Genomic DNA, 13,450 nt, shown 5'->3' on the forward strand with positions numbered 1-13,450 from the left:
GAATATTATCTCTGATGATGGAGAACATTATGTGTGATGGTGGAGAAGAACATTATCGGTGATGGGGCGGAGAATATTATCTCTGATGATGGAGAACATTATGTGTGATGGTGGAGAAGAACATTATCGGTGATGGGAGAGAAGAACATTATCTGTGATGGGAGTGAACATTATCTGTGATGGGGAGAAGAACATTATCTGTGATGGGGAGAAGAACATTATCTGTGATGGGGAGAACATTATCTGTGATGGGGAGAAGAACATTATCTGTGATGGGGAGAACATTATCTGTGATGGGAGTGAACATTATCTGTGATGGGGAGAAGAACATTATCTGTGATGGGGAGAAGAACATTATCTGTGATGGGGAGAACATTATCTGTGATGGGGAGAAGAACATTATCTGTGATGGAGGATATGTATGTCTGGATATATTTATACATATGGGGATATAAATGTTTTTCATGGGGATCTAAATGTTATACAGTTTCATTACCATGTTAAAAACAGGTAATTTATCATTAGAAAATACTCCATGCTTTATTTCCTCCCTAGGCAATAGGTGACAGGTCTCTCACAAGTTAGGCCAGAACTCCTTGCTCTAAATACTTGGCATTAAATCCATATCTGTTTCTGTAACTGGCACAAAAAGCTGATTTTTAGGGAATGCTACCTGGAAAGGTTTTGTGATTGAGCTGCTTTGCATATTCTATCTATCTATCTATCTCATATCTATCTATCTATCTCATATCTATCTATCTATCTCAGATCTATCTATCTATCTATCTTATATCTATCTATCTATCTCATATCTATCTATCGATCATATCTATCTATCGATCATATCTATCTATCGATCATATCTATCTATCTCATATCTATCTCTCTCTCTCATATCTATCTATCTATCTCATATCTATCTATCTATCTATCTATCTATCTCATATCTATCTATCTATCTATCTATCTATCTCATATCTATCTCATATCTATCTATCCATCTCATGTCTTTCTTTCTTTCTTTCTTTCTATCTCATATCTATCTTCTATCTATATATCTATCTCATATCTATCTACCTTCTAACTATCTATCTATCTGTCTTCTATCTTATCTGTCTCATATCTATCTACCTTCTATCTATCTCATATCTATCTATCATTCTCATATCTATCTATCTATCTATCTATCTATCTATCTATCTATCTATCTATCTATCTATCTATCTATCTATCTCTCTCTCATATCTTTCTTTCTATCTATCTCATATCTATCTACCATCTGTCTATCTATCTATCTATCTATCTATCTATCATCAATCATCTATCTATTCTACCAGGAGCTTATTATACAAGGATAGTAAAGTTCTTTGAAGACCATAAGTTGAATCGTCTTTATGACCTTTACCCGTGGAAAAGAGTTTGCGGTTGAATTTAGGGTAAGTCACACATAATTCACCAAGCCAATCATTATAGGGGTGATTATTCTGCATGGTGCCAAAGGCAAAGTTTCATATTAGGAGCAGTTTCATGGTTGGTAGAAGTGGGAGAGGATTTCTGTCTACATACGGATTGGCTGGCTCCATTTTCTAGGTGGTTTATATAGATCACCCTCAATAGTTTTCCTGGTAGAATTGAGCTATCTGTTCCACAAGACCATGGCGGTCATCTTGGTGTTGCTGCTGTGTTTGACCAGTTGTCCTCTCAGTCAAGCTCTTCCAGTACCGGTGAGTGAAGATCCTAAAGTACTAAACGACCCTCCCGTAATCCTCTCAACTATAACATCTCTTTCCCTTTCCTTATAGATTTCTGGAGGTGATGTTCAAGGTAATTTGATTTTTTTGCTTTGTTTTATTCCTATTTAAACGGGTTATCCAGGAAAAAAAATACTTTTTTTTAATATATATATCAACTGGCTTTAGAAAGTTAAACAGATTTGTAAATTACTTCTATTACATTTTTTAAATCCTTTCAGTACTTATGAGCTTCTGAAGTTGAGTTGTTCTTTTCTGTCTAAGGGCTCTCTGATGACACGTGTCTCGGGAACTGTCCAGAGTAGAAGCAAATCCCCATAGCAAACCTCTTCTACTCTGTGTAATTCCCGAGACAGACAGAGGTGTCAGCAGAGAGCACTGTTGCCAGACAGAAAAGAACAACTCAACTTCACAAGTAATTAATAAATCTGTTTAACTTTCTGGAGCCAGTTGATATATAAAAATATTTTTTTTCCCTGGAATACCCCTTTAACTTTCAACTACATTTACCTTTCTCCATGCAAACATAATCTTATAGTGTCATGTAAAAGGGACATAAACTGCAACAATATGCATCAAAAATGATCAAGCGCACAATATTGGCATAAACTAAGCCAACTAAACCTGCTGGTCTAAACTCATATGTACAAAATGTATAAAAAATAATGGCCAGTGTGATATATCGGGTGCATTTTACACTGTCTGGTCTGAGTTTTAGACAGTATCAGTTGTAATGACTCTTTAATCTTTACAGATGCTGAGGTGGACAAGAGGATAGTATCTGAGATAATACGGGAAACAAACAAAGGTGCGGGTTCAGCCTTCCATGGTGGATCATATAGCTGGCCTTAGTATGCCATGATATACTCTATAATGTTTATTTAGAAATATTAATTATTATTATTATAACCTAAAGGGGTACTCCAAAGGATAGGGGATAAGATGTTTGATCGCAGGGTGGTCCCGCTGCAGGGGACCCCTGCGATCTTGGCTGCGGCACCCCAGACATCCAGTGCACGGAGTGAACTTTGCTCCTTGCCGGATGACTGGCGATGTGGGGTGGAGGCTTGTGACAGGGGTCAAGTCCTGGGGTAAAAAAAAGCGTGGGAACTCACCCAAGATTTCCAATTAAGGGCTGGTCCTGTTAATGGAAACAGTGTTCCTGTTTTGGAAAAAAATAGCGCATTCGGTTCCCACGCGTTCCTGCAGGACTTGAGCCCTGTATATATATATACACTGTATATATATATATATGTATTTTTAATAAACAACCTTGTGTCTATAAAATAGTGAATGCAGAAGAACGCTCCCTTATGGTGTTAAGGCAGAAATCTCACACAATGTATCCAGATTGTTTTGACAACTTGTTTTCCTCCTCCCCAGATATCGTCAATGATGATGAGACCCATTTTAGGCCGGTGTCCGATATAATAGAGGAAGTAAACAAAGGTAAGTCTCCAGCCTTCCATTGTGCATCAGTCAACTGGACTTTCCTCTTGCTTTACCCTCACCACATTATTACCCATCAAGCAAAACCTTCTTCTGTAGCCTACCAAAAGGCAGACTGGCATCTTATTAATATAGCCAAAACTCTCCCTATATTTGTAGTAGAGGGCCATCGTGTGGTCTATTGGTGTTTGCGGAATTTAAGATATATGTATCTAGACCAATAATTCACAACCTTTTTAAATCCTTAACAGTGTACTCCGCCCCTAGACATCTTATCCTTTAGTCAATGGATAGGGGATTAGATGTCTCATCGTGTTGGGACCCCCACGATCTCCCTGCTACACCTGGCGTTCGTTAAGAGTGTCGGGTGCTGTGCCGGAGGCCCGTGATGTCACAGTCATGCCCGCTCATGACGTCACGACTATGCCCCCTCAATGCAAGTCTATGGGAGGGGGTGTGACGGCCGTCACACCCCCTCCCATAGACTTTCTTTGAGGGGGCGTGGCCGTGACATCACAAGCGGGCGTGACTGGAACGTCACAAGCCTCTGCCTTGCATCGCCAGTCATCCGTGCGCCAGATGTCTGGGGTGCCGCAGCCAAGATCATGGGGGTACCCAGAGGTGAGACCTCGCCATCAGATCAAAGGATAAAGGTAAGATGTCTAGGGGCGGAGTTCCACTTTAAAGTGTCCTTGTGATTAAAAAAACTAAAAAACTTTAGACAAGTCAAATGTTTTAAGTAGTTGGGCTGTGGGTGCTAAGACCCCCACTGAATACTAGAACGAGTAGATAAAAGTGCCCATCTATGTGCTTCTCTCCACGTCTCTCCTCACTATGGGAGACAGAGTCTATAGAAAGTCTACAGAGCCTGCAGCGAGGAGAGAAAAGGGGTTCTGTTCTCAGATGTCATGTGACACCCATGAGTAAGGAGGCGATGTCTACATCAGAAACACGTTGGGTCTGAACCCAGTGTCAAGTACCGTACTGTATATTTTTACGAACATTTAATAAAGGGTATCCTTTGGAATTGATACTGAACTGATCTGTGAGGGTCTCAGCTCCCACGCCACAACTGATCAAAACTTACACATTTCTATGACGTGAAAATGTTCTTTTTTTCTTCATTTTTTTTTTCTTCATTTTTGCTGACATTCTGAGCACTCTTCAGTATTTGGAAGCTCAATAGAGAATAAATGAAGAGCTGTATTCATACAGAGGATGTTTGACCCCGCATATAAAGAGTTTGATCATCCATTCTTTGTTATGACGTATTCAATTTATTTTTGATGAATCGTTTTTATTTTAATTTTATTTTTATATGTCTGGTCCCGCAATGGGCACGGTGTATATGCCTTTATATCACTTTGACTTTCTCCTAGCTTCACATGGACATACTGCCTGTTGCCTAAACTTAGCTAATCTCTGGTATAAGCCTATAGTAGAACCAAGTATCAACTAGTTAATCATAATTCTGTAGGTGATGTATAACCTGTGATGATGAGAATTCTCAGTCAAGGAACTAAATCCTATATAGTTTGGAGGAAATAAGGAAAAAGGGGACGTGGTCAAAACCTTGAAATATTTTGAAGGGTTAAATAAGTTTGAGGAAAGAAGTATCTGTAATAAAAGACTAAACACAAGAACAAGGGGGACAATTTGAGGTTATTAGGGGAAGATCATATACAATTATATTTTGTATTTAAAGAATATTCTTTATATCCTTGTAGATACCTCTGTTCTGCTTGTGGAAGGTGACATTAGGCCTAACCTTGACCGCAGTGTGACGGAATGTACAAGATGCTTGTGGTTAAAGTCCCAGGATGGAAGAGTTCGAGTCCCATATACTACCCCCTCACCCACATACAGTAAATAATTACTATTATATATATTACATTGGGGAGGCAACAAGATTAATTTATGACAATAAACTCTTCTTTGGCCTTTAGCGAATTTTGAAAGATCGATGTTTATTTCGGCTATGAAGGAATTTGAGGTGATGACCTGCATACAGTTTGTCAGCAGAAGCACCGAGAATGACTATCTGAGTATAGAGGATGGATCGGGGTGAGTGATTTTTTGATGCTTTTTGATCTTTAACATATTTTAGGTATTTTCCATAATTGTATTATTGGTATTATTAAAGAAGTATCATGGACAAAAACGTATCCCCTATCCGCAGGATATACGTTTTATATTGCGGGGGTCCGAGCACTGGGGCCCCCGTGATCTCCTGTATGGAACCCCGGCTCTCTTCCACAGCAGTGCATCACGACCCCCGCCCAAAGTTGGGGCCGCCAAGCCCCCTCTATATAGCTCTATGGGAGAGCAGAAGAATGCTAAATGGCTCTCCCATAGAGCTATTTGGTGGGGGCATGGCGGCCCCCGCTTTGGACAGGGGGTCATGACATGCCGCTGTGGAAGAGAACCAGGGCTCCATACAGGCCAGCCCAGCGCTCGGACCCCCCACAATCTAAAACTTATCCCCTATCCGCAGGATAGGTGATAAGTTTTTGTCCGTGATACTTCTCCTTGAAAGGTATGTGGAAATTCAAAGGAGTTATAATGTGATCTCATTCTCAGCTGTTGGTCATACGTTGGGAAGATGGGGGGTAAACAGACAATGAGTCTCTCTATGGCCGGATGTATCAAGTACAATATCATACAACATGAATTCATGCACGCTCTGGGCTTCTATCATGAATTCACAAGAAGTGACCGGGATGACTACATAGACATCATGTGGCAGAACATTTCTCCAGGTGAGCATCGACATCTGCTGGTTATAATAATAACCTAATAATTAAGCATTGTAGCAAAGGAAATACACTTAGGGGTCATGTCTTAACTTTTTTTGCCCAAATCCCATGGTGGCGTGGTGTACCCTGTACACTGCATGTAGCAAGCTGGAATCTCCTACGTTAGTGGCTATTTTCACCAGTGACTCTAGCGGGTGGGGAGTGGGAGTTTTCATCCTGGTGAATTATTTACACCAGGACGTATTATGTGCGACTTTTGAAAAATGTTTAAAAAGTGTCGCACAAAGTCGCACTACCCATGCCAGTCAATGACCCTGTTTTACAGGCCGCAATGCACGGAATGGATAGGTGTGCTGTAGTCGGACTCACTTATCCTTGCTCTGAGCAGGCCCTGCCGATGAAGGAAAAGTATTCAGCGGTTTATAGTGCATGTACCAGCGGCTATACAGCTGCAGGCACAGCTCGGCTGAGCAGGAGGTATTTATAAAAAGAGGTAAAGGGGTACTCTGCCCCTTGACATCTTATCCCCTATTCAAAGGATGGGGGATAAGTTGTCTGATCGCAGGGGTCCTGCCACTGGGACCCCCCCTGCCCCCCGCGATCTCCCTGCACCACTCTAAATAAATACCAGCTGCAGCGTTGGAGGCTCGTAACGTCACAAGCCTCCAGCGCCGCATCACTAGTCATCCCGCACAAAGCGAAATTCGCTCTGTTCATTGGATGACTGAGGTGCCGCAGCGGGGATCACGGGGGTCCCACCCATCATACATCTTATCCCTTATCCTTTAGATAGAGGATAAGATGTCTAGGGGCAGAGTACCCCTTTAAGGAGCAGTGCCATGCATACATCGCTGGATAGTGTTTCCCAATACTGCACTTATCGCTCTGTGCCAGCCCCGACACTGGTTTGGTTAACTAGCGAAGCTGAGCCTCACTAGTTTACCCTTTCTGGCCAATAAAGCATACAGCCATCTATATAGATAGTTGTATATTTTGATAACCTAAGTTTGATGTCAGTGCTATATACAGTAGTTGGATGTTGGTTCCACCATGGATGTTTCTAAACAGTGATCTCCATACATGACTCTAGTAATGATAGAAGTTCTTATTCTTATCTGATCTAATTCTATTGTGTATAAAACATTTTTCCGTAAGGTGATCGGCCTTATTTCTACTTGGATAATGGGAATACCCAGGACATTCCTTACGATTACAATTCTATTGTGCATTATACAAAGTAAGTAGATATGAAATATAGTGTCCTATCATGTATGATTTATTTAGGAATCCATGATATAGTAAACCGTGGATTTCTGCTTTATTTTTTTTTTTCGTGCATTGTACTTTATATTCAGCCTTTTTATCTGACCAAGGCCATAAAGGGGGCTGCTCAAGACCTTAGAAATTTTAAGTAAGCCCAGAAAATGTTATAAAAAAAAAAAGAATAAAAAAAAAATCTAACATTATTTACCGGAAAAAAAAAAAAACACTCTGGTGATTGATACAGTGGGGACTTTAATAGGATAATGTTGGTGTTTTATATATTTTAATTTATTTTTTACATTTCCCAAAGCCAATTTATTTACTTAAATCCTTCAAGATTTTTCATAAATTGGGACATAGAAGGGCTTCCATTTTTGCAGGACCAATTGTCCCTTTTTTTAATCACACCCTTCATTTTACCGTATAGTATTTTACCGTATAGTGTAGTACAAAACAATAAAAAATGATGAGTAGGGATAAAAATGATGTGCTATCTTTATTTTACATGTTCGTATATTTACAGCAATAAACAATTCATGCATTTTTTTTTTACTACTTTTTGTTTTTTAATAAAAAGTGCTTTGTCATATTCTGACCCCTACAACAGTTCGTATGGCATGTACGTTTTTTTTCCCCAGGATTCACTGTGCAGAATTATTAATATTATATTTTTAAAAAAAAATTGCACACTTTGATACAAATTTTTTTTTTCATTTAGTTTAAATTTTTTTTGTCCATTTATACAGTTTTGTATGTTGTATACAGTTTAATGCAATACTTCGGCATTGCTCTGAACCGTTACACTGGCAATCTGTGGCTGGATCTACCTTGGAAGCCACGTAGCCCTTTATAAGGTCTCCAACTACCATGGCAACCAATGGGCACCCCACTGTTGTCTCTTTTAACAACCAGGCCATTTTTTTTTAAACCTTCCCCATAGTATCTATTAGTGTGGTATTTACTCAATCTGTTCTTTATAAATGGCATTATATATATCCTGAAACTCTCTGAGCATGTTAGTCCTATCTCTCCCTCATCCTACCTCATGGCTTCTGTACAGATAAAGTAATATTTTACAATTCCTCTTATGCACATCGCTTTTCCTAGTAATGGTGTAAAAGTTACTAGGAAAGGAGTAATGTGAACGGAATTTCTGCTCGCAGGATTCCGCAGGTGGAGATTCTATCTGGGGGCTGCCATCACCATTGATGGCAATACAGGGCTCGCGGACTTCCATGCACAGAATAAAAATGTTCTTCAGTACTGAAATTCCTCAGTGTGAACGGGTTTTGCGGAAGACCCATTCACACTGATGAATTATGCGGGAATTATGCAGGAATTGCCTAGTGTAAACATACCCTTATTCTTCAGTTTTCAGAATGTTTCTTATCACTTATATCTTATTTCCCCTTAAGGTACGCTTTGAGCAGTGTATCTGGCCAACCATCCATGGTCGCAAAACCTGACCCCAACGTCCCTATGGGACAGGCGATAGGACTGGATAATCTGGATGTGATGAAGATTAACAAAATATACAATTGCAGTGAGTGTTTGCCAACAATATTAAAGGGTTGTCCTTGGGATCCCCACCAATCCCAAGAGCAGAGAACCATTTTCCCGTGAATGAAAGGAGATGCGGCATCTACGTTTGGCCAGTGGTTTAAACATTCTCTATGGGGCTTCTAAACATTGCTAAAGGCTGAGCTAATAATGAGCCATTCCAAAAACCATTGAAGGTCTTGGACCCCTTAAAACTGGTGCACTTGGACATGGGTTACTTTTTAGGGAAAGAGGGAGCTAGTTTGTACTCTTCAAGTTTTTAGAAATTTGCGGCATACAAGTCTTCTTCCTCCCCCACCCCCCAGCTTGGATTCTAGCACTGAGCCCTGTACATCATTCGTGCAGAGCAGGGAGGGTGGAGGAGGGAGGAGGCTTGCATGCTGCAGCTCAGAACCGCCTCTATAACTCTTCCCGAGTTTATAAGAAAAAACATGAGTTTATAATTTTACAAATAACCATCAGTTAAAGAACAGGTATTATATGTTAATATCCATATGAACTATTTGCCCATGTTTGATGCTTTAAGCATGATATAGAGCTGACAGATTCCCATTAATTTAATTTATCACACCCTTTTACTTCACCTGACATAAGACCTATTCATTTCAGATCTGTGTAGACAGAAGCTTATTACACCAGGGTCTTCCACCTATGACTCCACCTCATCAGGACAGGGAGGAGCTTATTGCCTCTATCTCATCCAATCCACCCTGAAGGTAAGTTTGAATCAATCCCCTCAATGACTGTTAAAGATATTTCTATATTGACCCCAGCCTGGTGATCACTGCAGGGTCTGGCTATATTAACCCCACCCATTAGCTGTTACCTCTAGGGTAAACACATTAGCCATGCGACAGTACAGTATTATGGCTATTTGCGCAACACTTGTAGTGGCCAAATCCCATACTAGTCACCACTATCTCTACAACATCCATATGCCATAATCAAACAGCCTCTTTAGTCGATCTTTAGATGAGCACAACCTACATTACTATTTTTTTCCACCTTGGGTATTTCCAACTTTTTCTTAACGGTCTACTGATCTTGCCATGAACATTGATGGATAAACAGAGGACAACACTTGGTTAGCCTCCGTCAGCTCCGTCTTCTCACAATGTTTGGACACATCAGATCCAATTTTTTAACTAGTTATATGCCAGAAGATTCAGTACTGGCTATTGGAGATGAGTAAGAGTCTTATTTGGGACTGATTTGGCAGATTTGTATCTATATTGGTCTAATATGTGTTCTGAAGTGCCCTGATAGCCCTGCTATTGCCTATGCAAAGTATGTACAGGAGCAGAGAATCCTTCTAAAAGCAGAAATACCTACCGTACAGTACACACAGTAGCTGGGAGTAAATGTAGTGGAGTAGAAGCTATGATGCATACAGCAGCACTGCATACTGATCCTGTGGACACCAACTATTTCTTCCCTTCCATCCCAGGTTCTCCTGCAGCTCAGTGGCCTCAATATCCCCTCATCTCCTGGCTGTAGTAATTCCTACATTAAAGTCTATGATGGAGTCAGTCAGTCCTCGCCTGTCCTGCTGGACAAGACATGTGGAAGCGGACCGGTCCCACCGCTGGTATCATCTGGAAGCTTCATGCTCATAGAGATTGTGAACAACAAACCATCAGTTCCAAGCACTTTTACAGCTTCCTATGACACAGGTAATTCTACCACTAGTTAAAATATCTAGATTTTGAGTTCTAGGTTTTTTCTCATGGAGTTGCCCAGCTTTATTTTGTTGGTTCCTCCTAATAAAAAGGGATTGTCAAAAGTGATCAGATAGTGTTACATTGCTGAGAAGAACCTATCCTTAATCTGTGGAATATTCTTGTAACAAGTGCTTCATTCCTCTGCAGTATCACTCCAGGGGAATTGAGACATTATATTTCAGTGCTAATTGAAGCCAATGGGATTGTCTGAATCCTGAGTCTTTCAAAAACTTGGTTTCCTAAATCTAAGAACCCCATTCAAATCTTATATTTACTGCAAAAGTAGCAAAAATGCCTAAACAAGTTCTCTTCACCTAGTGAGATACGGAGGAACCTATGTGACGGATACCGGAGTGGTGACATCTCCAGGATTTACAAGTTTTTATCCCAGTTTTTTGGATGTTGTCTATAGTATCATAGCCCCCATAGGAAAAAAGGTAAGATGTGAGATGAAAGCTGCCATGATACCGAACCTAACCCACAATATCAATCTTCAGCATAAAGCCCAATATTTATGGCATCATTTCCAAAATTCTCAGAATCCAGCTCACCAGGCCTATGTTTCTCTTTCAGGTGTCCCTAAGCATCTATTTCTTTATGACAAAACCTTCACCGACCTGTTCCATAGACTATTTGATTGTTAATGATGGACCATCGAACTCTTCCGCCATCTTGGGAACTTACTGTGGATTTTTGGACGACCTTCCTCCCCCACTGGTGTCTACTGGGAATGTGATGCTTCTCCAGTTCCACAGTGGGGATAGTACTGGCTATAATGGATTTTATGCTGAATATGAGTTTGGTAAGTGAGGATCTATAATAATAGATGTTACATTTAAGCCCAAATTCATTAATCTGTCTGAAAAAAAAAACAAAAACAAAAAAACTGGAGAGATTTGCCCACATCGACCAATCACACCTCAGCTTTCATATGTTAATACTGGTAATATTAAAAGTGAGCTATGATTGGTTGTTATGGAATGTTATGTCAATTAGACAGATTGACAAATCGGGCCTTAATGTTTGGCTAAAACCGGACATTGTGAAGTACTTAAGAAGGCCCCAAATCTTTAATCTGCACTGTCCTATTCTATACCTGGCTACTTCAGAATTTTTTTTAGTTTCGGCAAAATTTTTTATTAAAATCAACCAACAAACACAGGCCACACCCCCACAACAATAATCGTACAATTGTTCCGATATGGGACTGGCAATGTTTTACTTACTGTAAGAGTCCAAAACTCTGTAGCGTAATTTTTTAATACATCTTTTTAAGGGTTGGAGCTTAAATTATACAAAGTACAACTCTTCAAATCCCCATTTTCTTTTTACAAAGCTATAGACGAAAAAAAAGGTTCTCATATATTCCATTCCATGTGTCAGGGGAAAAAAACAAAACATATTATTGCTAAATATCACACAAGGTCATTGCAAAGTAACTTTGTCTTGCAAAAAACAAACCCTTGGTCTAGAACCAACGATTCCTATTTTGTATGTTTATGGAGTTGAAACAAAATACCTTATTCGATACATGGAAATTCTCTTTTCTTTTACATTATTTCTGTGATGTCATGTTCTTTGTTTGGAAATATCCTATAAAAATTTACTTAATACAAACCCTTGGTCTAAAGATGTGCCACCTAACAAAGTCTGTCAACCGAGCAAAATGTCTTTGAGTGCGTCGTAGATAAGTCTACAGTCAACAATCTCTCATTGAGAAGTTCACTATCCAAAAGTAGCCTCTGAGAGCCATTTTATAGGGCAGTGGGGGAAGCAGTTTTATGCCCTTTTGTAACAATACCCAGTGCACACCTGAAATCATTCCCACATTTGCCTCATCAACTCATGCAGAGTTTTGCAGTGGTCCGACATTTCTATTTGGGTACATTGGGGGAGATTTATCAAAACCTGTCCAGAGGAAAAGTGGCTGAGTTGCCCGTAGCAACCAATCAGATCGCTTCTTTCATTTTTAACATGGCCTCTACAAGATGAAAGAAGCGATCTGATTGGTTGCTATGGGCAACTCAGCAACTTAACCTCTGGACAGGTTTTGATAAATCTCCCCCATTATTTTTTGGTCAATGAGTGTTTGTATACAGCTACCTGTGAAGCCAATGGAAGCAATATACTGTATGTATGTATATATCTATATATATATCTATACACACACACACACACGCAGCAAGTCCTCCATAGCGGTAGCTGCTTGTATCCATCTGCTAGAAGTTCAGGAGATCTCAACTATTTTTGGATTCTCCTGAACAATACAGTAGAGTAGGGGATAGGCCTAAACCTCCATATGGGTAAAAACACACAATGTGGTTGCGCATATTTCTGAAATCGTTCCTTTCTTTCATACATTCCTCTTTCTTACAGTGACTACAAGCTGAATGACGCAACTGAGAGAGAATCCAATTATCTCTGCAAAACCAAGACCCAAAACATTTTGGCAAAGACATAGAATGTTTAATTTTGTCAAAAATTCTGTTCATAAAATTTGCTTGCAGAATAAATAAAATAATGATCATTAAGCCTCTATATTCTCTGATTTCCTGCACATCGACCTCATCTGGCTTCCCTGTCTCACACTTCTTGCATAAATGGTAAAAACACACAAAGTGGCTGGTTAAGTTAGGGTTGAGGTGTAGATGACCGTAGGCTGTACTTCTGAAATGCTGCGGATTCTTAATACTTTAATACCCTTACTCCTAAAAAGCTAAAACTGCAAAGTATTATAAAAAAAAAGTGCAGGTTAATAGCATCATTTCAGATGTACTTACTGTATATGGCCAATTGCAATGCCACCACACCAAAATATAATACTAATAATCATTTATATTGCACCAATATATTCTGGAGAGCTTTCTAATAACGGGAAAACATGTACAGACAAAATTGAAGATTTTCCTACCCTAGGTGACGGAAAATATAGATTTTATGAAAGACAGGA

General features: G+C 39.7%; 1 protein-coding gene across 1 annotated transcript; it reads left to right on the forward strand.

Annotated features, from left to right (window-relative positions):
* Positions 1-1,655: 1,655 nt before the first annotated feature.
* LOC130360951 (astacin-like metalloendopeptidase) lies at positions 1,656-12,957 on the forward strand. The gene is made up of 14 exons (XM_056563506.1): positions 1,656-1,724; positions 1,803-1,824; positions 2,506-2,559; positions 3,135-3,200; positions 4,928-5,065; positions 5,147-5,264; positions 5,781-5,959; positions 7,112-7,193; positions 8,635-8,762; positions 9,389-9,495; positions 10,227-10,452; positions 10,819-10,937; positions 11,074-11,302; positions 12,877-12,957. Exons 1-14 carry the CDS (start codon positions 1,656-1,658, stop codon positions 12,888-12,890), a joined length of 1,551 nt encoding a protein of 516 aa, XP_056419481.1. The 3' UTR covers positions 12,891-12,957.
* Positions 12,958-13,450: the final 493 nt, after the last annotated feature.

Source organism: Hyla sarda, chromosome 3, assembly GCF_029499605.1.
Source record: "Hyla sarda isolate aHylSar1 chromosome 3, aHylSar1.hap1, whole genome shotgun sequence".
In the NCBI taxonomy this organism is placed as follows: domain Eukaryota; kingdom Metazoa; phylum Chordata; class Amphibia; order Anura; family Hylidae; genus Hyla; species Hyla sarda.

Coding starts and splice junctions, on each gene's coding strand:
- LOC130360951 (XM_056563506.1), top strand. CDS start 1,656: ATGGCGGTCATCTTGGTGTTGCTGCTGTGTTTGACCAGTTGTCCTCTC. Junction 8,763..9,388: donor TAACAAAATATACAATTGCA/GTGAGTGTTTGC, acceptor TATTCATTTCAG/ATCTGTGTAGACAGAAGCTT. Junction 9,496..10,226: donor TCATCCAATCCACCCTGAAG/GTAAGTTTGAAT, acceptor CTTCCATCCCAG/GTTCTCCTGCAGCTCAGTGG.